Source organism: Bos mutus, chromosome 29 (assembly GCF_027580195.1).
Source record: "Bos mutus isolate GX-2022 chromosome 29, NWIPB_WYAK_1.1, whole genome shotgun sequence".
NCBI classification, from domain to species: Eukaryota; Metazoa; Chordata; class Mammalia; order Artiodactyla; family Bovidae; genus Bos; species Bos mutus.
The window spans coordinates 25,516,003-25,538,526 of record NC_091645.1 but is presented as its reverse complement, the minus strand read 5'-3'; the positions used below and the strand labels follow the sequence as shown (position 1 = coordinate 25,538,526).

Here is a 22,524-nt window from a genome sequence, read left to right as displayed (position 1 = left end):
ATCTCAAAGCTATTTTTTTCTCGAAACAATCTTTGCTCATCTTTTCACTCTTGTTGGCATTAATATCCTGTGGACATTTTTCATAGAGCAACAAAGATGGCATGCTTAGAGCCGACAGTAGCACTACCCTGCCTCTCCATTGCCCATATTAATTTCTTGATAATTGGCTTTTTGGGGATTACTTGTCCATTCCCATGATACTTGTCGGTTAGGGAGAGGAAGTTACTGAAAGGAAAAGAGAGGTTCTGTGCTAAAAAAAAAAAAGATAAAGAGATACTTGACAGGCAAAGACAATAGATATCCCTTACACATGGTAACTGAAATCATGAATTTCAATGAGCTTGCCTAAGGAGAGAGTATAAAGTGACAAGACCGATTGAGTCTTGAGGAATTTCAGTTTTGAAAGCTGAGTTTATAGTATGAGTCCACGGAGCTGACTAAGTGGTGGCCAGAGTTAAAAGAGAAACCAAGAGAACACAAAACCATGGTAAGCAAGTGAAAGGAGGATGCCTTAAAGATGAAAGGATTGGTTTTCTGTTGTTGATTGATGTGAAGTCATGTAAAAAGAGGGTTTGAAAATGCAAGGAAGATACAGTCACATATGTCATTGAAAGCCTTAGCAGGAGATGTTTAATAAAGTAATAGGAATGAAAAAGTCTGATTGGAGAACACCAGGGTCTTCTTAACTTCGGCAGTATTGACTTTCGGACCAGGTAATTCTTCATTGTTCAGGATGACTTTTGTGTTGTGGGATGTTAGCAGCATCCCTGGCCTCTACTCATTAGATGCCAGTACATACCAATTTTGACAATCAAAAATGTCTCCAGATATTACCAAATGTCCCTTGGGAGGCAAAATCATTTCCACCTGACAGAACCTCTTAAGTAGCTGGGGAAATTAAAGCCAGTGTGGAAGTAACTCAGTCATGTCCAACTCTTTGCGACCCCATGGACTGTAGCCTGCCAGGCTCCTCTGCCCATGAAATTCTCCAGGCAAGAATACTGGAGTGGGCAGCCATTCCTTTCTTCAGGGGATCTTCCTGACCCAGGGATTGAACCCAGATCTCCTGCATTGCAGGCAGATTCTTTACCATCTGAGCTACCAGGGAAGCCCAAAAGCCAGTGTAAACAGCTCTTTTGACGTAAGTGACTATGAAAATAGAGCAGTAATTGGGGAGGAAAATCAGGGCAAGGCAAGTTTTTTTCTTTTAAAAGATAAGACGTAAAGAAGATATTGGAGATAGAAATAATAAGCAGAGAGAGTGTTGGTTAATAAGCAGAGCATTTGTGAGGATATTAGACCTAGGAATGAGGAGGAATAGATATCTGTTTTAATAGAATGGATGTGAGAGTTGGACTGTGAAGGCTGAGCGCCAAAGAAATGATGCTTTTGAACTGTGGTGTTGGAGAAGACTCTTGAGAGTCCCTTGGACTGCAAAGAGATCCAACCAGTCCATTCTGAAGGAGATCAGCCCTGGGATTTCTTTGGAAGGAATGATGCTAAAGCTGAAACTCCAGTACTTTGGCCACCTCATGCGAAGAGTTGACTCATTGGAAAAGACTCTGATGCTGGGAGGGATTGGGGGCAGGAGGAGACAGGGACGACAGAGGATGAGATGGCTGGATGGCATCACTGACTCAATGGACGTGAGTCTGAGTGAACTCCGGGAGTTGATGATGGACAGGGAGGCCTGGCGTGCTGCGATTCATGGGGTCACAAAGAGTCGGACACAACTGAGCGACTGAACTGAACTGAACTGAACTGAACAAAGAAAACAGTGAATCACAGATTTGTAAGTTTGGCATTGGAAGCATCTGATGATGTCTATCTTTTTAGTGAAAGGAGACAAAATCATCTGCTACAAGTCAAGGGAGATAGAGAAAAGTCAGATGTTTGAGAAGATTTGAAATCACTGTTGTAGATAATAAGAAATAGAAGTTAACGGAATCAAGGCAGAATTTCTATCAAGTGGACTCATTTGAGATTGAAAAGCATTAATTTTAACATATTAACAACTTTGTTGTGTCATTTTTCTCTAGGGATCTGAGTGTAGGAATGGAGAAATAGCTGAATTCATTGGGGTTTGGGTTTTATTTCAGGAGTGTTAAGGAGAGAGAGGAAGACTGAGATAGATATAGGTAGTTTTGGTTTCTACACGTTAAAAATGAGTTTGACCTTCTACTAAAGGGTCACTGTCAAGTTCAAGACCTTTGCCCTTAAATATTATATACATACAAATGAATAAATTACAAAAGAAAATGATTAATAAAGATTTAAGAAATATTTATAAAAGCTAAAAATTAAAATAGGCAAAGGGTCTTAGAGTATGGCAAAAGGGTTACAGAATGGACCCAAGAAATGAATCTTAAGTTGGAAGAATCTCATAACAAAGTTCAGAGTGGGATACTTGGGGTGGGAAGAGAAGGTCTCATGAACTAAAGAAAGAAGACAAGGAACTGGAAAGAAAGGGAATTGGTTGATTTATCCACATGGACAATGACATCACCAAGGATAAGAGCAGAAACTGAGAGGGAAGATTATTAGGTGTTAGAGTCTTTTATGAATAACATGAAATACTCAATAGGTTTGGAGATGGTGATTAGAAAGAGAAGAGCTAAATAAGATGAGCCTCAAAAAATAGGGGGAATTTTTTTAAGAGGGCAAGGGATTAATAATTTGGAAGAGACGGGAGTGATTCCACACACTGTTCCTCTTTTGAGGATACAAGGGGCTCTGGGAGAATAAGCAATTACCTCTAGAGGGCTCCTGAAGAAGAGTTAGGTATCAAATGAAGGCTCCTCAAAAAAGATTGAGTAATTTGGGAATTTCTTAGTCACTACTGAACAAATCAATAGATGAGTTATATTTTATAGGAAATACTTAAACATTTGACATTAAGAGCAGAATCACTTGTATGCTGTTATTCTTTTTTCCCAGTTCATTTTTATTCACATTTTCAGCAAATAAAGTTGGCAATAGAGTTTATTTATTATATTAACTTGACTTTTTTTGGTCAATAAATAGAGAATTCTCTTTAAATAACCATTTCCTCACTTCATGGCCAGTCTAGGAGAAAAGGAAGCAAATTTCAGTGCATCCAGGGGTCATATTGCCAGCCAGGCATGATGCTTAAAGGGAAAGAGGGTAGACTGAGGGGCTGGCAGCAGGTCATGGTCAGCACACAGGGATAGGTCAGGGTAGGGCCCTTATTTCCAGTCCATCCAGCAGCCCCCAAGTGGGATGGACATGCATTTCCAGTTCTAAGAAGCCCCTTCTATAGGAAGAGAGACAGTGAAAGTAGAGGGAACAAATTCCTGAATCACTAGCAGGGAAGGAGAATGGCTTCTGCTCCAGCCACACTAGCCTTTTTCCTGATGCCACCCAACCAACCCCTGCAGCTCATGTTCAAGCTCCAAAAGGCATTGTGCTACACAGAGGTAGCACCAGAAGGACCACGGACAGGAAAGGGAAGTGGGAGGAGGTAAGTGTAACTGGAGCTGGAATGTGACTGGGAAGGGAATGTGCGCTGGCAGTCTGGTGGGCCAGTGGCCTTCTGTGGCTAGGCATAGACCAGAGTGAAGTGAATGTGAGTAGAGCCTGGTGGGGAACCCTGCCAGGAGAAGACATGTAACTAGTCTGAGGAAATCATGAGGGTGAGTATCACGTGGCTACCAAAATGAGGGAGTTGGACTGCAGTGGAGGAGATGGATAGGGAGTCCTTCTGTGGGCCACTAGAATAAAACAGGAACACTGAGCTCCTGAGGAGAGCCCCAGAGATGGTGAGAGGGAGGCTTGGTTGAGTAGTGCCAGTAGACTCTGAGCTATCAGGGGAAGCTGGGAGGCACCACTCCAGAGTCAAGGAGCCTCTTCCCTTGCTCTGTGCTAGTTCCTGGTAACTTAACAGTCAGATTTGGAGGAAGAGCAAGACCTTCCCATTGCCGCCTCCAACCCTATGTTCAACCCCAAGGGGTGAGGTAGGAAAATGCAATGGGTAGTGGGAGGCAGAGGTGTGAGATCTACTGAGTCTTCTTATCTTCCAGGGAGGAGGTGGAGGCTGGTGTGTGGTCATGTAGGCATTGTGTGAGTTACCCAGGTTGTAATAGGCTCTGGCAGCTGCCTCTATGGCCTTGGCTTCAGCTCCAGGGTTGGAGGGAACATCAGGGTTGCTGATGGAAGGTTCCATGGCCCCAGGATAGGGTGGTGGCCATGGCTGCACCTATTCCATGGCCCTGTCCATCATTGAAGGACCTGGATAGAAGTCAGGTGCCAGCCAAGAGGGCAGGGGTGCATTCCATTAGTGACTGGCAGGGAGATTACATAAACCCTGCTGGGCATGTGAGAGGACCTTGTACCCTTAGGCTCTACCTCTGGAAACTTGAGAAGCCACCTGTTAGCACCTGTTGTCCAAACTTAATGGCATCCCCTGGTATAGAGATTATGCAGAGCAGAGCTTTTCTAGCTACTTCCGCCTTCACTGTTCTCTTATTTTACACCAAAAAACAAACACAGGCTGCTAGATCTCACAGGCTGCATAGTCCTTCATCAGACTGCATGACATCCTTTCCCTTAGACAGAAATATGACAAAGGTTAGGGGTAAAGTAGACAATGCCTTTCTTTGTTCCTTTGAAGTCCTCTGGAATGTTCTTTGTGTCATTAAACACAAGTTCTTACATGGTCTTAAGACATTAGGATGCTTTTGGTGGTATGCTCTCCACTGCCCTCAGTGACTCTTCTTGAGTTCCATATTCTCTCTGTATATTCTAATTCTGAAGCTCTCTTGCGTAGCAGCTTTTCCATATCACATTACTGAATAATAACCTAATTTTGCCTTTTAGGGCTCATATGGAATAAAAGAAGAAATCTTTCTCAGTATCCCTTGTGTCTTGGGACGAAATGGTGTCTCAGATGTTGTGAAAGTTAACTTGAATTCTGAGGAGGAGGCCCTTTTAAAGAAGAGTGCAAGCACACTTTGGAATGTCCAAAAAGACCTGAAATTTTAAAACTTTTTAATGTTCTGTGTTTTAGAGAACAGAAGATAGTAGGCTGTATATTTATATTTTGAAAGTATTCTCACCTGATCTGTAAAAAATAAAAAGAATATTGGACCTATGACATAACTCCAGTCTCTCAAGACTAGAAAAAGGAAATGGTAAAGAATTTCTCCCCTTTAGGAATCTCTTATAGCTCTATTCTAATGGGCTCAACCTGTACAAATGTGTCATAAATGTAAAAGTTGGCTTCAGGTTTATTAGAATATGTATAATAGTCCATTTATACAGAGCTTATGATTCTTCTCATAAAACAATGGGATTTCTAGTATTGAAATTTCATCTTGTGCTTTATTCCATTAAGACATCAGCATATTCACTTTATATTGCTTCAGTAACTTCATGCATTTACATATAATCATTACAATTAATATCAATGTATATCAGAAGGAAAATAGAAATAAAACTTTATGGCCTAAAAAAAATTAAATGAGGTATCTTCACCCTGCAAGTATTATAGCAATTAATATAAACTCAAATAGTTGATTTGGTCCCACTGTTAAAATACCACACAGGGAGTTTAGACCAGGTTATTAATTTAGCAAACTACTACTCTGCTTGCTGTATTATGGTTATGAGGTCAGTATGACATGATTTCTGCCTTCAAGTATCTCACAGGGAGATTTAGGGTACCTCATCTAACTGGTTATAGATGGATGCTTGAAACAGTCAACTGGTAGCTCCCTCTTGGTGTCCAATGTTAGGAGTACATGTGCTTCATACGAAAATATATATTTCCTTGATTCCACAAAGAATTTAAAGCAGCTATAGGAAATAGACAATGAAACAAAAACTGAAAAATCAGGACCAAGGTAATTTATAAATTAGGACAGGATCAGTGGGAAAATTAGAAGGCATATATACAGGCCCTGAGGACTTACATGGCTCTAGTGGAGGCAAACCCATTTGGTTAGAGAATTACGGTTCACTCTCTTGTTATTCTTGCTATTTAATAGCTTTCAGTCATCTACTACAGAATGTGGTTGGTTTCCCATTATTTTGTTCTCTTTCCTTTTTTTTCACCTCTTCCCTTGAATGTACAAAATATGGTCGTGAGTGAGAGTTTCATTAGGATGGGGAGGAGGGGAGTCTAATGTGGGTTTGTCTTTTTATTTTTTAAAGTTCCTCTTGTATACCAAATTAAAACTTCATTTTAGGAAAACCTTGCAGAGATTTAAAAAAAAAAAAAAGCTGCAAAATATACTTTCTACAGGGAATATTCTAGGGAATAAAATTGCTCTACATTGTGTGTTCTCAACTGGACCATTGTTGTCCCAAGGGGTGAAAATTAGTTCTTGGGTAGGAGGTTGGTGAAAAGTCTTTGATATTACAAAGGTTTGACTTGCCAAAGTTCAGGCCTACCAGACAAAAATCTCATTCTATAATACTTAATTTGACGATGTGGGGACGGGTGAGGGAGCTGAACTATTAGGGATAATGTCTGAAAAAGCTTTTGAGGAAAAGACAATGAAAATAAAAAGGTTGAGAAACACTGCCCTGCATTTTATAAAAGAATTTGTCAGATGTGTATTATGTTTTATGATTCACAAGTGCGTTAGAAAACAGTCAAGTAGAATGTGGTGGGAGAAGTAAGGAATGAGGGGGGATTTTATTATATTCTACATTTAACAGACTTCATAAATAATGAGTTGTAGAAATGGTTATCAGTTGTGTCTATGGTTATCAATTAGCACTGCCCTGATCAAAGTCTTAGTTTTGCATCTCACTTAAAAAATCTCTTGCATACAGAGGGTTTAAAATTTTTTTCTACTTCACTTCAGCTCATATTTGTGGGTGGTAAAAAGTAGCCCTGAGATTCCTTTCTCCCACAGCCCTGGTGAAAAATTCCCAGTGAAAAAGTGAAAGTGACAGTGTTGGTCTCTCAGTCGTGACTCTTCTTGACCCCAAGAACTGTAGCCCGCCAGGCTCTTCTGTCCATGGGATTCTCCAGGCAAGAATACTGGAGTGAGTAGCCATTCCATTCTCCAGAGGAACTTTCTGAATCAAGAATCAAAAGCCCTTACTTATCCTATACATTTAGACAAGGTTTGTTAAAAATAAATTGACTTGGGCTCCCCTGTAGCTGGATTCTGGGCAAGGAATGCTGTGTGTGATGGCCGAGGCCTTTTGGTTCAGCGTGCCTGCTTCACCCCGTGCGCTTGGAGCCCAGTGAGCCTCTGAAGCCCGCCGGCCAGAAGCCTCAGCCTGCAGGCCGCACAGGTGGCAGGCAGCGGGCGCGCCGCCTCAGCGCTGAGTGGCCAGCGCCCGCTCCAGGGGTCCTTGGCACCGCGAGCTGTGCGCGGGCTGGCCACTGCCTCGCACAGCCTCAATAGCCAGCGGCTGTCCTCTGAGCTTCTGCCAGCTTTCTCCATCTTCCTCTTCCTCTTGCGTGGGCAGCCGGAGTTGGGCTGCGGGAGTCACGTGCACCTGTGGGAGAATGGGGGGCTGTGGGAGTGAATTTCTGTTTCCTGGCGTTGACTCCGTGTTCCCTGCGGGCTGGTGGTATGCCTGCCGGTCAGGGGAGGCTGGCTCTGCATCCATCTGAAGGTGGGCCGAGGTACTGCGCGCCTGGACCTTCTGGCCTGGGGCCTGTCAACTCCCCATGGATGCTGGGCTCCAGCCTGGAGCTAAGAGCTGGGGAGGGCAAATGGGAGGAAGAGCTTTCCCAGTGGTAAGTCTCATTTTTGGTGGAGCAGCCCCTTTTCCTTCCTTCATTCCCTCTTAACTCCTCTCTACTGCACCTTTTTCCTCCTCCTCCACTTGGTTTGTCTTCTGGATCATTCCCTAAGTGTCTGCAGCACCTCCTTCCCCACTGGCGCCCAGGAGTTCTGTATATGCCCCCTCTCACTACAGACCAATTCCAAATCGGAAGAGGCTTTGCAGTTTTTCCTCAGGATGGCCACCATCAAGTATGAACTTCAGAAGAGGAAGAGCTTCACTATAGGAAGTGGATTGGTTGCCACGGCCTGTGCAGTCAGCATCTTACTAAAAGTAAGTTGTACACCGTTCTCAACAAGTCAGTGCAATCAGCCTCTTAAGAAAAAAAATTAAGCTTAGGGGATCATATATAAGCTAATACGTGATAATAGAAATTAGCTATGCCAGAGAGCCATTTGAGTACGTTGCCTTTAAAGAGAAAGTTTTTTCATCTGCCTGTGCTGCCTTGCTCCATGGCTGCTTCCTAGCACAGTCAGCTATAGCCCCAGGAAAGCAGCTGTTGCTCAAGAGCGGTCAGTCGCTTGCTGCTTCAGCTCTGATCAAGTCTGTCAGGTGCTTGGACACATTGAAGAAGCAGGTGGGTAGGTATATGGCATTTTCAGAAGTGGCGAGGTCCTCAAGTGAGTTACCACGTCAGCAAAATAACTCAATTTTTGACAGATTATGAACAAACCAGAAAACTTCTCTTCATGTACTTTATTATTCTAAAATAAAATATATACATATTTTAGAAAGCTGCTTTAATAAACTTTCCTTTAACCATTTAACAAGCCTAATCTTGACTCAAGCAGTGAAGCCTGTAAACATAATAAATGAAAAACAAAAAAGTGTCATTTATAGCCTGTCAATCTCTTACTGTCTTCCAGCAAAAATAAACAGCCTGGTGGAGAATTATCTTCATACCTGCAAATGATGGAGGCTGTTTTTGTTAAGGCTGTCAGAACACAATTATGACATACAGTCCAAAGAATGAAGTCACCTCCTTATCATGTTAATTAATTGTTCTCTTTTGAAGATCTATTGTGTTGACTAATTGAACAATAATTCAAGTAGAGTGTCCCAGAAAAACCACTTGAGCTCCCTCTTTGGAATCTGGCTGGTGGCTCTGAGATTACCAAAGGCCCTGACTCACCCTGACTTGTGTCCTCTTTTAGAGGCCTCATGTTCTGCGCGTGGCTTCTTTCCCAGTGGGCTGGAGACAACCAGGGATTGTATTTTTTTGGCCAGGGCCTATAGAACAGTAGTGTTCTAGTGAAGTACCAGATACTTATTTATGTAAGAATGAAAAACAAAAAACAGTAATATCCTTTCAGAAATTTCTAACTCCTTTTAACTACGTGACTTAACCTGGTGATAAAAGCAGTTATTAAAAGTCTGCCTCCTCTCCCCCTTCTCCAGATAAGTTATGTGCTCTGAGCCCTGGCGGGTCAGACAGTAAAGAATCCGCCTGCAATGCAGGACACCTGGTGGGTTCGATCCCTGGGTTGGGAAGATCCCCTTGAGAAGGGAAAGGCTACCCACCCCAGTAATCTGGCCTGGAGAATTCCATGGACAGAGGAGCCTGCCAGGCTACCATCCATGGGGTCGCAGAGTTGGACACGACTCAGCGATTTTCATTCATTCATTCATTCATTCATTCTGTGCCATTGGGTTAAGCCAACTTTCCTCAGGTGCAGGCAAGTCCACTGCATGTGGTTGTGCAGGTTGCATCTAGTTCAAGAGGTGAGTGGGGGGCCTATCCAGCCCTGTTGGCTTACCCCAGAGCAACAGGTGCTGTTTTCTAATTGTTCCATCCAGAGGGGGGCTGCTTTTTATAGTTCTTATGATGGTATCCTCTGTGTTAGAAACATCTCTATGTGAAAGCAGGTTGGTATTTGACTTTCACTCATGTAGTAACAGTATGAGGTACCCCTTTGCTTGACTAGGAAACTCAGCTCACTAGAACAAGTGGAGAAATAGGTAGCAGAAAAAAAGTGTGCAACCTGTCAGTTGACAACTGTGTCCTTTTGACATACCTCCAATCAATATAGAATTTTTGTTTTGAGCACTTCCTTAGTTTCTGGCATGTAAGATGTCTCAGCTTCTTCATCTCATATATTTCCTGCCTCGATCATAAATCAGCCTTTTTTTCAGGGAGCCTGATTCCTTTTCTTAAGAGTATGATATTATAATCTGAGTGCTGTGTGTGCTCATTTCTACAGAGCATTTTAAAAACTATGTTTTGAAGGTAGTTTTGTCAATTCTGCTCCATGCTACTAAGTCTCTGTACTAATTCAGAGCATCTAGAAAGCACTGGCATCTCATTAAGCAACAACCTTTTCCTTGTGATACAGTTTTGACTTCTAGGCTAGTAAGTTATAGTCTAAAGTGCTTGACTTTGAAGTTCCACTAATTAGAATACAGGAAAAAGATCCAACAGTATAAGCTGGACATGTACTTTAATTATGGATACTTGATCATTTATTTCTAAGTACTAGCTCAAATCATTAGGTTTTTTTTCAGTGCAAATTTTAATGATATATACTAAAGATAATATGTACTTATCTACAACATTATTTTTCAAAAGGTAATACATTCACAAGGTTAAAAAATAAAAGTAATATAAAAAGATATGCATATGTCATACTTTCATTCTGTTTCCATCCCCTAAATTCCGCTTTAGGAAACCATTTGTCTATTTCCTGTATATCTTCTAGAGTTTCTTTTGCAAATACATATATATAATTTCCCACCTTTATTACAACAATGTAGCATGCTAGAAATATATAGTAGTGATTCCTTTTTGCAAGTAACATTGCCTGATTAAAGAGCTATAAAATTCTAAAGTTGGAAAGGGCCCTATATTTTAATCTACTTATTCAGAAAACTTACTGAGCTTCTGTATGCCAGGTAAATGCTAAGCACCAGATGAGTGAAAATGAATGATTTCCTCTTCTCTAGGAAGATGTCATTAATTTTCTCTACTGACTTTCTATTTTTTACTTCCATTCTAGCCTTTACTATTTCTTGTTTTCTTTGCATTTAGGCTGCTCTTCTTTTTCTTGTTTCTTAAGATAGTTATTGATTTAAGATCTTTCCTGTTTTCTGTTAGGCATTTGCAGGCATTTCTAAAATTAACTTATTTGGCTGCACCAGGTCTTAGTTGTGGCATGCAGACTCTTCGATCTTTGTTACGGCAAGCGGACTCTTAGCTGTAGCTCATGGGATCTAGATCTCCAGCCAGGGATCAAACCTGGGCCCCTTGCACTGGAGCACAGTCTTAGCCACTGGACCACCAGCGAAGTCCCAACGGGCGCTGAGTTTTTCCCTTTAAGCACTGTATAAGTTGCACCCCATACATTTTGGTATGTTGTGTTTTTGTTTTCATTTGTTTCGGTATTTCTAAATTTCTCTTACAATTTTTCTGAGGTACAGGATTAAGTTTTTTATTTGTCATTTCTTAAATTTGAAATACTCCTTGATGACATCCTTGGCCTGAGATTCTTTGCCACAGTTCTTAACTATCACAACTTCAAGGAAGCTCTTTACAGACTTTTTTCTTCTCTATTAATTTTACAGAGGCTATCCATTACCCTAGTTTCTTGTTTTCATCAAATTACTTTGCTTTGGTGTTCAACTCAGAGGTCCTCCACCAATTTGACATATATAGACTCATAATTGGATGCAAACAAGCGAAGATGGGTTTAGTGCTTTTCAAAGGCTTTGGAAAATAGTACTCAAAAAAAGGTGCCTCTTCTAGAAAGCAGTATAGATCTCATTTTATTCAGTGTGAAAATCTCTGCATTTTGAATGGCTTGTTTATTCACATTTAATGTTATTTTAATGTTTGGATTTGTGCCTGCCATTTTGCTATTTTTCTATGTCTTGTGTCTTCTGTTTCTTGATTTGTCCTTTACTCTTTTTTTGCCTTAAGGGGATAGTTTCTAAAGTGTCATTTTAATTATTTGTTGTTGTTTAGATGCTAAGTTGTGTCTGACTCTCTGAGACTCGACTGCAGTGCATCAGGCTCCCCTGCTCTTCCCTATCTCCCAAAGTTTGCTCTAACTCTTGTCCATTGAGTTGGTGATGCCATCCAACCATCTCATCCTCTGTTGCCCCCTTCTCCTCTTGCCCTCTCTTTCCTAGCATCAGGATCTTTTCCAGTGAGTTGTCTCTTCTCATCAGGTGGCCAAAGTTTTGGAGTTTTAGCTTCAGCATCAGTCCTTCCAATGAATATTCAGGACTGATTTATTTGAGGATTGACTGGTTTGATCTCCTTGCAGTCCAAGGAACTCTCAAGAGTCTTCTCCAACAGCACAGTTCAAAAGCGTCAGTTCTTCAGTGCTCAGACTCTTACATCCATACATGAGTATTGGAAAAACCATAGCTTTGACTAGACGGACCTTTGTTGGCAAAGTAATGTCTCTGCTTTTTAATATGCTGTCTAGGCTTGTCATAGCTTTCTTTGCAAGGAGCAAGTGTCTTTTAATTTCATGGCTGCAGTCACCATCCACAGTGATTTGGGAGCCCAAGAAAATAAAATCTGTTACTGTTTCTACTTTTCCCCTTCTATTTGCCATGAAGTGATGGGACTGGTTGCCATGATCTCTTAATTTTTTGAATGCTGAGTTTTAAGCCAGCTTTTTCACTCTCCTCTTTCACCTTCATAAAAAAGCTTTTTAGTTCCTCTTTGCTTTCTATTAAGAGTGGTATCATTTGCGTATCTGAGGTTGTTGATACTTCTCACAATCTTGATTCCAGCTTGTGATTCATCCAGCCCAGCATTTCACATGATGTACTCTGCATATATGCAAAGTTAAATAAGCAGAGTGACAATATATTTAATACATTTTAAATTCTGTTTTTTGAGGATCTTTTTTTCTTTAGGGTTTTCTCTTGCGGTTACAATATCAGCGTAAAGTTCCAGGACATACTTCATAATTTTGCACACTTAATTCTAATAAAATACAGAAACTTTGCTCCATTATAGCTTCAGTATCTCACCACTTTTGTGTTGTTTTATATGTCTATATGTATTAAAAATGTAATAAAGTGTTACAATTGCTTTATATAATCTTAAGTCTTTTGTAGAAGCTAATAGAAAAAATGTAGTTTTTTTTATATTAACTTTTTCATTTTTTGGTATTCATTTCTTTGTCTAGATATGAGTTACTGTCTGGTGTCACTTCCGTGCTCTACTAGTGTCTTTCCCTTCCTGCTTTGGATTGCTGTAGTCAAATACCTTCTGTATCTTGTAGGCCCAAAAATAAATTTTATAGTTTTATGCAGCTGTGTTTTAAATAAAAGAGGTATGTGTATACATTTTCTGCTAGACACATCTACCACCTCCAATAAGGCCTTTTTTCTATATAAGACCTTTATCTTTTTCCTGTACTACTGCACTGGCTGTAGGAACTCCAGTAAAATGTTAAATATAAACAGTGATAGTGGGTATCTTTGTCTTGTTCTTGGTTGCAATGGAAATCCTTCTAATTTTTATTCATTATTTGTGATGCTTATTTTGGATTTTTGATACCTTTTCAGGTTGTTTCCTTTTCTCCCTAGATTGTTGAAATTTACTTTTATTAAACTCAATTCATTTGGAATTTCACCAGGTTTTTCTACAACTCCAATGATCTTTTTCTTTAAATCTCATATGGTGTGATATATTAATAGACTTTCTGATATTGAACCATCTTTGCATTTCTGGGTAAAACTTTCTTGGTCATGAACTATTTTTCAAAAACCCCATTTGTAATATTTTATTTAGTATGTGTGTATCTGTGTAAATAATATTTACTATTTTTCATGTGCTCTTTGCTCAGTTTTGGTGTCAAGGTTTTACTATGTCCCCACTAAAAGTTTTTTCCTATTATCTAATCAAATAGGTTGCCTGAGATAAGAATGAACTGTTCTTGAAATTTTGATAAAACAATTCGAAGGGTGAAGGGCTAGATTTGTGATAAAACTTCATCAATGTAATTTGTTCAGATTTTCCATTCTTAAGTCATTTGAGGTTATTTTTTGAGTTGTCCCTTTTGTCCAAGGTTTAAAATATACTGGCACGTGTTTTATGAGTTTTTAAACCTCTACTGTATCTGTCCTGACCTCTTCTGTTTCCTATTTGTTGGGGATGTTGTGCCCTAGTATTGCTAGTTATTTTTCTAATTTATTAGTCCTCCTCTCCCTAAGAATTAGCTATTTTATTGATACTGGTATTTTTAATCTTACCACTTTCAGCTCATTTATAAAAACTTCCTTTTACTTTATGATTAATACTCAATCTTTCTTGTTTAAAAAATGCATTTAAGAATATAAATTTTAACAGTACCACATTTTGTTTTGTGGTACTTTTACTATCAGTTATAAACATTTTGTAACTCCTAGTTTTCTCTTTGATTCAGTGAGTCATTTAAGAGTATGCTTTTAGCCTTGAAGCATTTTAAAATGTGTTATATTGTGGTTGATTCTAACTTAGCTGAATTGAGATCACAGAAATGTGGGTTAACATTCACCTTCTAAAATCTGTTAAGGCGTACACTGTGACCCAGGTAACAGACAGTCTTTATAAATGTTCTTTATGTATTTGGGGGAGGGGTATGGACTTAATTGTATCATCTTTCTGTATCCATTCACACTTACTGACTTTACTATTTAGTTTTACTAAATTACTAATTTTTAATGATCTGTCAACCTCTGATAAAAGTAGTTAATCAAATCCATTTAGCATTTCCTAGTTTTTTTTCCAATATATTTTGAGGGCATTTCATGAGTTGTGTCTTGGTTCATTATTATTATATACTGTTGGATTGTTTCATATTTTGTTACATAGTACTCATCCTTATTAATACTTTTTTATTGTTGAAAATTCTCTTTTGTCTTCCATTACTACATCTCCACTAACCTTTGGCTAATAATTACTTTTTAAACTCAAGAAGAAAAAAACCCTGATAAAAAAGCGTTTAAAACGTCAGACTGTGTCAAGTTGTTTGCCTTGTCTAGAGGGGCAGTCATATTCCATGTTTAGTTGTTTCTGTTTCCCTTTCAGCTAAGCTTTTGATCTAAATGGATTATTCCTGACAAAAATTATTTCAAAGACTTCACAAAGGAATATTATTTCTTAAATGTTTTATGGAATGAATGGATATGTTTTTGCACAAGAGGCTAAGAGGAGTAGCAACAAAAGTTTTTCATAATTTATTCTTATTGGGTAAATATTGTTGAAACTATGGTACACAGCTGGAGCTGGATAGAGAACTATGTTTTTTTCCTCCATGAAACATCAGACTTATCAGTTTTAATTTAGGTAAGTGTAAAAAAGTTTATCATTTAAGATGAGAACTTTTTCTGTCAGTGGCTATCTTAACTTTGTAGCATGGAAATTAAAAGCATTTCCCCAAAAACTCTTGTTACTGGGAGCAGCTTGTCACCGAGCAGTGATCTGGCCACTGCTCCTGCTCCTTTCTGGAGAAGGTGATGGCACCCTACTCCAGTACTCTTGCCTGGAAAATCCCACGGACGGAGGAGCCTGGTAGGCTTCAGTCCATGGGGTCGCGAAGAGTCGGACACGACTGAGCGACTTCACTTTGACTTTTCACTTTGATGTACTGGAGAAGGAAATGGCAACCCACTCCAGTGTTCTTGCCTGGAGAATCCCAGGGACAGGGGAGCCTGGTGGGCTGCCATCTATGGGGTCACATCGAGTCGGACACAACTGAAGCGACTTAGCAGCAGCAGCAGCAGCCTGCTCCTTTCTGTTTCTTGACTGGGCAGAGGCTTGGTGTCCAGTCTGAAAGCTATTGTGGTTTTTGACCTTTTAGAGCACAGAGACTGGAGTGGTAAGCCCAAAAATGCCACTGAGCTATGCACGCACTCTGAAATATATTTAGACTATATTGATCATATATTTAATCACAAAATACCTCTTGAGTGGGGAAAAAGGACTTTTATCCTACTTTAGGCCCTTGAGTAGTGTTTAAAATTTTAGCAAATTATTTTTATAATAACTTACCAGAAATACAGGTTTGAAAAAAAATGAGAATGTTACCATAATCCTGCGTATGTATGATTAAGAGTATAAGGCTTTCTTATTAACACAGCATGAAACAAAATGTAGTTTATATTTAACTTGGGATACTCTAGTTCAGAAAGGTCAGAAATAATTCAGTTAACATGAATTCTATTTCCTGGAGAAAATTAAAGGGAAGAGGAGGAAGGGGTGCTAATATGATAGCAGTCCTTATTACCATCTTAGTTTCTTCTGGCTAAGAACCCTTGAAATCTAATACAAACCCTGGCTATGGAAAAGGACTTGAAGTGATAAAAGTTAAAACTTAACTTATAGTTGGCCATTTCAAACTGTCCCTTTTTTGTTTGGTGTCTCTCTGCCAAGAGGATCAAATTGTAGGCTCCATCCCTGAAGATTTACATTTAGCTGATTTGGGATAGGGCTTAGACATCTGAATTTGTTGAGTTTTGCTAAAAATTCCTAGTTGTAAACCTCTCAGGGCAATTGTAACAGTTTTGCTAAGGTTTTTTAAAAAAAGCAAAACACTTGTTATATATAACACTATGTAATAAATGGATTTGGGGGTATCTTTTCCTTAGTTTCTGTGTGAATTGGGGTGAACATTACTGGGGTCTCTCTGAAGGATCTAAACTCAGATAAAGGAACTGATAAAGATCTGAGTAGTAGGGCAATGTCCACAAAGAAGTGGTTGCCAGGGCAATATGTTAGTTTTTCATCTTCAGTACCTTGGAAGTTAGCTATAAGGCTGAATTGTGCCACAGGGATGAGATTTGGGTCCCTTAAGTACACGTTGTTGTGTCTCCGATACTTTTTTTTCATTAGCACTTTTTATTTTTGTGTGATCATATTCACCAGATAATAAACTCTTAAGCAGTCAGGGACTAAGTCTTTCTTGCTCCTTTCTGAACCTAACCCAGTGTCTACCATATTGTAGGCACTTATTTGTTAAATTCTTGTTTAAAAGAATATATTTTTAAATTGTTGCTATAAATTCTTTACTGTTAATAGTAAAATTGATTTCACATTAATTTCTAGGTCTCGTAACTCTCACTTATCCTCATAACTCTTTTCTACCTTAAATAACCAAGTCCTGTAAGAAATTCCTAGGAAAAATTACTGATGGAAACAATTCAGATTTGTGGCATTGTCAGGCTGCCACATATTGACGTTCAAAGACACATATAGTGTACAGAAAGGGAGCCCTCTCTTGGGTCCCAGCTAGTCATGTACTTATGTTCATCATTTCTTCCAAATCTACAGTGGCTGTGAGATGACTAAAAAGAAATGGGGTGCTGCCCTATCTGTGCTGATATAACAGCAAGTATTCTGAACAGTCTTAGGAGTGCATCCAGTTTCCAACATGAATAAGGTAGGATGTTTATGTTTGAAAAAATGTGTATCATCAACATAAAATGAGATAAAAGAGCATTTATGGGGGATAATTCCTGAAGTTGATTCTGTGGAAGCACCTCTTCCTATAATATATTCTTTACTGCTGTTGAAGAGAGACAAAGGGATGGGTGGTAGAGGAGGAAGAGACCTACCTTTGTAGACCTTTCTCCTGGCCTAGTGTGATATGTCTTACTATATCTGATTAGATGAAAGTAAGTCTTATTGCATCTTTGTTATTTAACTAAGTGAACTAGCTCTATAAATATCTAGTAACATTGGGAACCACTGTGTGGGTAGGTCTTGTACTATTTTGAGTTGTTATCTAAACGTTTTCAATTGGTCCAAGAAGAAACCTAAGAAATCAGCACTGGTCACAGATATCAGCAGTTAAGTCTCCTGGGGCGGGGGAAGTTGGGGCCCAGGTATGAAGCCTCCGCTAGTCTGAATGGGAGAGGGTAAAGTAAAATAGAATTAAATCACTGGGAATAAAGTAACAGAAGTTTTAAAGTAGTTCCTTATAGGAAGTGGACTGTGGGCAATTATTTTGTTTTGGCTGGCTGATATATCCATGTTCATTTATATGCTGTAATAAAGTTGTAACTTCCTCTACCATGTAAAAATAAAAGTATATTTACCCAAAAATAACTCATATAAATGTCAGCTTCAATCCTGACACTGAATTAAACCTTGTTAGTTTTTATTCTGATAATTTTTACAAGAGGATTCTAATTTTTTAAGATTTAAACTATAAATTCTTCAGTGATGAGACAAAATTGGTCTTTCTTCTCTTGGGAAAGATTGCTTCACACCCTACATACCTTAAAAGTATCTTAAATTAGAACGTTCGTTTCTTTAGAACCTGCCAGCTCTCACCTGACAGAGAACACTGTTCTGCTGGGTTACCTCTATGGGACATATGGGACATATGGGTGACCACAGTCTTACCCAGAGTCACTCACCAGGGAGACTGGCTGCAAATGACAGTAAGTGCAGACAGGCAGTGTACACTGTACCTTCCTCCTCAGCTGTGGCCAGGGCATCCTGCTGAGTTAACATAAACTCTCAGATGTGTAGCTTGGCACTGGCCACTGTGCTACTTTCATGATGAAAACAGTTATGGTTCTGTCAGGTCTGAAAAGGAAAAAAACTACACAGAATTGGCAGGAGGATATGAGGACCTTTCACAGAAAAAGTCATTCAAATCCAAACATTTGAACATTTAGATTTCTATGTATTATATCCCATATTGAGTGGAATCCACTTTATATGCTAGAGATTAATACTAAATTTCAACTCATGTTGGACATTATACTTTGCTAAATTAGAAGCTGAACTTTACTAAGGTTTCACTTATTTTGTTTCATATATTCTGTTCAGTAAAGAAGAGAAAAATTATGCAACAAATTTTATTTAGCATAGTCAGTCCCAACATTCAGCACAAAAAGAGTTTACAGAGGATAGAAAGTGCATTAATAAAAGCCAGTCTTTACCAAAAGAAAACAGAAAATATATTATTGATTCAAAATATTTTACACTTGAATGATAAACTGCAATAACTTATTTTGGGCACCTACTGATATAAGAGAAAGGAAGAGAAGAAAAGAATACTTTAGAAGAGTTCAGTCTCCATCTGGTATCAGAGAAGTCAGTAGAGGTCACTGAGACCGGCAGTCTTTCTTGCTTTCTGCATTAGTGCCCTCAGCTGGAACTGTTTACGGGACAGAAGACGTACATGCTGTGAGGGGGAAGAAGTCAAACAGTTTAGACTAGCTCTTATCCAGGTCCAGGCGTAAACTAGCAGACAGTTTGTAACCTAGTGGGAGTCAGGAAACCTAAACTCATCAACATTCCTTTGGAGCCCAATACTACATTTTATGTGGCTGTTACCTCACCAGATTGATGCTGGCAGGCTGTGTTAAGGAACCTGTGGAGGCTTTCCTGGTGACTCAGATGGTAAAGAATCTGCCTGCAGTGCAGGAGAAACGTGTTCAATCCCTGGGACAGGAAGATCTCCTGGAGAAGAGAATGGCTACCCACTCCAAAACCCTAGCCTGGAGAATTCCATGGACAGAAGAGCCTGACGGGCTACAGCCCACGAAGTCGCAAAGAGTTGGAAACAACTGACCAACTAACACACTTGTACTCAGGAAAGTAGTCTTCTGAGACCCTACAATGTGTCACAGGGAAAGCACCCCCATGCAGGATCTGGCTCAGTTCAAGCTACATCTTGAGACAACCAAGATGCCAGGGAAACTTGTACTGTGATCCTAACAAAAGTTAACAAAAAACTTTTAGAACTGACTGTCACTACTTAGCTAAAAAAGGTGAAGTGCAGGGATGAGTAGCACCAGGCCACCTTTGGTCCAGTGCCCAGCAACAGCATCCTTTCCTCACCTCTCCATGTTTATCTTGGCCTCAGTTATGCCACCCAAGCAGAGGCCAGTGTACAGAAGGGAGCCCTCTCTTGGGTCCCAGCTGTTCATATGCTTCTACCAGGTCCAAGACTGGTTTGGCCATACACTCACAGTGAGACAGGCAGGGTCAGCAGGCAACCTGACCAGCCTCGCAGGCACACTGAAGCCTCAGAAGCAGCTGTACTGAATATCCAAAGGGTGGCTGTTATCCCTAAAGCCATGCGCTTCATGACCCAACAGAGAACAGTAGCCAAACTTGGCTTACAGATCTTCCACGTCTGTATGGTAGCATTAAGCCTGGAATCATTTAGAAGGGCTCTATTGCTAGCAGGGCAAGCCCCATACTCTACAAGGGGAAAGAGGTATAAAAGTATGCAAGTCTAAGAAATTTAACAGAGGGAAAAAAGAAAGCAACAACAAGGATGGCGCAGTCAATGATCTTAATTTAGATGGTGTGACCTGAAAGAATGGAAATCTGACTGTGCCTGCGATCCACCCGGGTGCAGCAGTAAGAATTACATTCAGCTTGATGCCGCCTTGGGGCAGGAACCGCAGCCACCAAGCCCACTTTTCTTCCCATACTCAGATTATCCTCAGTCCTCTCTGCAGGTGGGAAGACACTGCTCATAGCCATTTACCCCACCTGCTCGCTTTTGGAAAGAAAAAGAATTTTAACTCATCCCCTACAGACAAACCCTCTTATTTGTGGTTTTCAGCAACAGTGGTTCTAAAACATGTTCCGAAACTCTGGAAAGCAGAGTGAAGAAGACATACCTTTAGGAAGACATCTAAGTCTATGACTCCCCGCCTCAAGGCTTCTCCCAGGTAAAAAATAGTGTCTTCAATAGCATTTTCCTCTGCATACAGATTTAGGATCTGTTTGTATAGTGGGGCTGTGGGAATGATAACTTCATCAATATCATTGTTTTCAGACTGATTTTCCATTTTCTCCAGAGCAGAACTGAGTTCTTCATCCTTCTTTCTCAAAAGTTCTATGTTTTTATCAACCTCAGCCTGAAAACAGAACAGTCCAAGCATGATGATTTTACACTAATTGTAATTATCCATTTGTCAGACATCTACAACTCAACTTCATACAAGCAGACTTGCTAATAAAACAATGCTTAAACAACTCATGGATGAGATTCATGTTTCAAATACAACACATTTCAAAGAGGATAAGGTGTGCTCTAACATGCTAAGTGCAGACAGGAGATGCTAAGCTGAGCACTTTTGGCGGCAGTGATAAGCCTGTCACTTACCAGTGATAAATACTGCAAACTAAGCCATCACACAAGACACTTTCCAGAGGAGGTTTCTTAAAATCATAAAAGAAGCCCTTCTTTCAAAACAAGTGGACATTGCCCCAGAGGAAGAACTTTCCCCAGTCTATACAGACAATTCAATGCACAGAACCCCACAAACACTTGAATCTTAGTCCCAAGATATAGCAGGTGGTGGCTGCAGGCTCTGAATTGTACGGGTGCCACTTCCCTCATTTGAAAATAGCTGACTGTCAAGAAGGGCGTTTTACACCCCAGAACCATTTATTAGACTAACGTGTACATACCAATCACTTTCTCCAAAGCCCTCAAACACTCAATAAACTCTCTATCCTTTCATCAAAAATGCACACTTACTGGAACAGATTCTCCCTCACAAGAATGAAAGTGAAGAGTGAAGCTGGTGTTCAAATTAAGCTAGTGCCTCTACATCTTTAAACAAAAGAAGGCACAGGGCTGACTTCTACTGACTCTTCAGGGCACAGCAGTCTGATAAAAATGTGAGAAAGCTGAAGAGCTAAAGGTTGCATACCAAAGATACTTTACATATAGTTCAAACAATGTTTGGAAACAAAAAAGAACTGATCCTTAAGTCTGCACCCCAGGTCTGCAGATCTTTATCATGGCTTAGAACTCTCTCAAATACTTATTTCTGGATTAACCGTCTGGTAACATCAACACTCAAACAGTCCTCCTATGGGTCAAAACATTATCCCTCAGCATGAAGGTGCAGGCGAAAAATCCTCTAAAATACATCCACTTCCCAGTCAAAGAATGTATTTCAACCACAGGCTCTGTTCTTTAACAAGCTGTATAGGAGCTATGTTCAAGTGCTTAAAGACTGTGTACAATCGTTTGAACTCTAATACCCACAGTACCCAGGGTAGCCATAGTACATACAGGAAACTTTGCCATAGCTACAATTAAGATAGTGCAGTTATGCAATGAGTTACTTACTACTTCTTGATCTAAACGATTAACCATCTCCTCGAGTTTCTGGTGACCTTTTTTCAGGTCTTCCTCTGTTCGTTTCAAGGCGTTGAGTTCTGCCTGGGCACGATCCATCTCCTCCTTCATCCGCCATCTCAGTTTGTCGCTGACCGCTGAGATGAGAGAGGCTCGGATAGTGTCCTCACTGATTGTGCCATCCCTACTGGGACCTGCAGGCGGAAAAGGCAAAACGCTTGCTTACTTCCCAACCTCTCTCTATTCCTTTCACGGGAATCATCACAGAACAGGACAAAATACGAGTCAACACTTTAAAAGTGTGAAGAAAGAAAATGTTGTATGCTGCAACTTCATTAAACATAACATTAGAACAGGAGCTGATTCAGAAATACTCTCCCCATGAGAGGTTACTTCTTGTTGTTCAGTCACTAAGTCGTGTCCAGCTCTTTGCAATCCCATGGGACTGCAGCATGGGAGGCTGCAGTGGAGGCTCCTCTGTCCTCCACTATCTCCTAGAGTTTGCTCAAATTCATGTCCACTGAGATGGTGATGCTAACCATCTTATCCACTGCTGCCTGCTTCTCCTTTTGCCTCAATCTTTCCCAGCATCAGGGTCTTTTCCAATGAGTTGGTTCTTCACAAAAGGTGGCTAAAGTATTGGAGATTCAGCATCAGTCCTTCCAATGAATATTCAGGGTTGATTTCCTTTAGG

At 40.0% G+C, this 22,524-nt stretch overlaps 2 protein-coding genes and 1 pseudogene across 6 annotated transcripts in view; 1 reads left to right on the top strand and 2 right to left on the bottom strand.

Annotated features, from left to right (window-relative positions):
• LOC102274105 (L-lactate dehydrogenase C chain) overlaps positions 1 to 22,524 on the top strand; it is a 65,186-nt gene that overhangs the window by 28,954 nt on the left and 13,708 nt on the right. The window contains exon 7 of one of the 4 annotated variants that reach the window (XR_011463116.1): positions 17,036 to 17,144. Coding sequence is in view for 3 of the 4 variants with exons in the window: in XM_005900683.3 (XP_005900745.1) it covers positions 4,837 to 5,001 (165 nt within the window). In the remaining variant the exon portion in view is untranslated. Of the gene's footprint in view, positions 1 to 4,836; positions 11,455 to 17,035; positions 17,975 to 22,524 lie in introns of those variants that run through there. The other 3 variants (XM_070365254.1, XM_005900683.3, XM_005900686.3) reach the window with 3 other exon arrangements.
• LOC138986208 (WW domain-binding protein 2 pseudogene) lies at positions 3,541 to 4,798 on the bottom strand (annotated as a pseudogene).
• The window catches only part of TSG101 (tumor susceptibility 101), a 41,697-nt gene continuing 37,732 nt past the window's right edge, over positions 18,560 to 22,524 (bottom strand). For both annotated transcript variants that reach the window (XM_070365252.1, XM_070365253.1), the window contains 3 exons: positions 21,822 to 22,024; positions 20,356 to 20,595; positions 18,560 to 18,902 (listed from right to left, as the gene is read on the bottom strand). In XM_070365252.1, the coding sequence (XP_070221353.1) occupies positions 18,813 to 18,902; positions 20,356 to 20,595; positions 21,822 to 22,024 (533 nt within the window). In that variant the 3' untranslated portion in view covers positions 18,560 to 18,812. The remainder of the gene's footprint in view (positions 18,903 to 20,355; positions 20,596 to 21,821; positions 22,025 to 22,524) is intronic.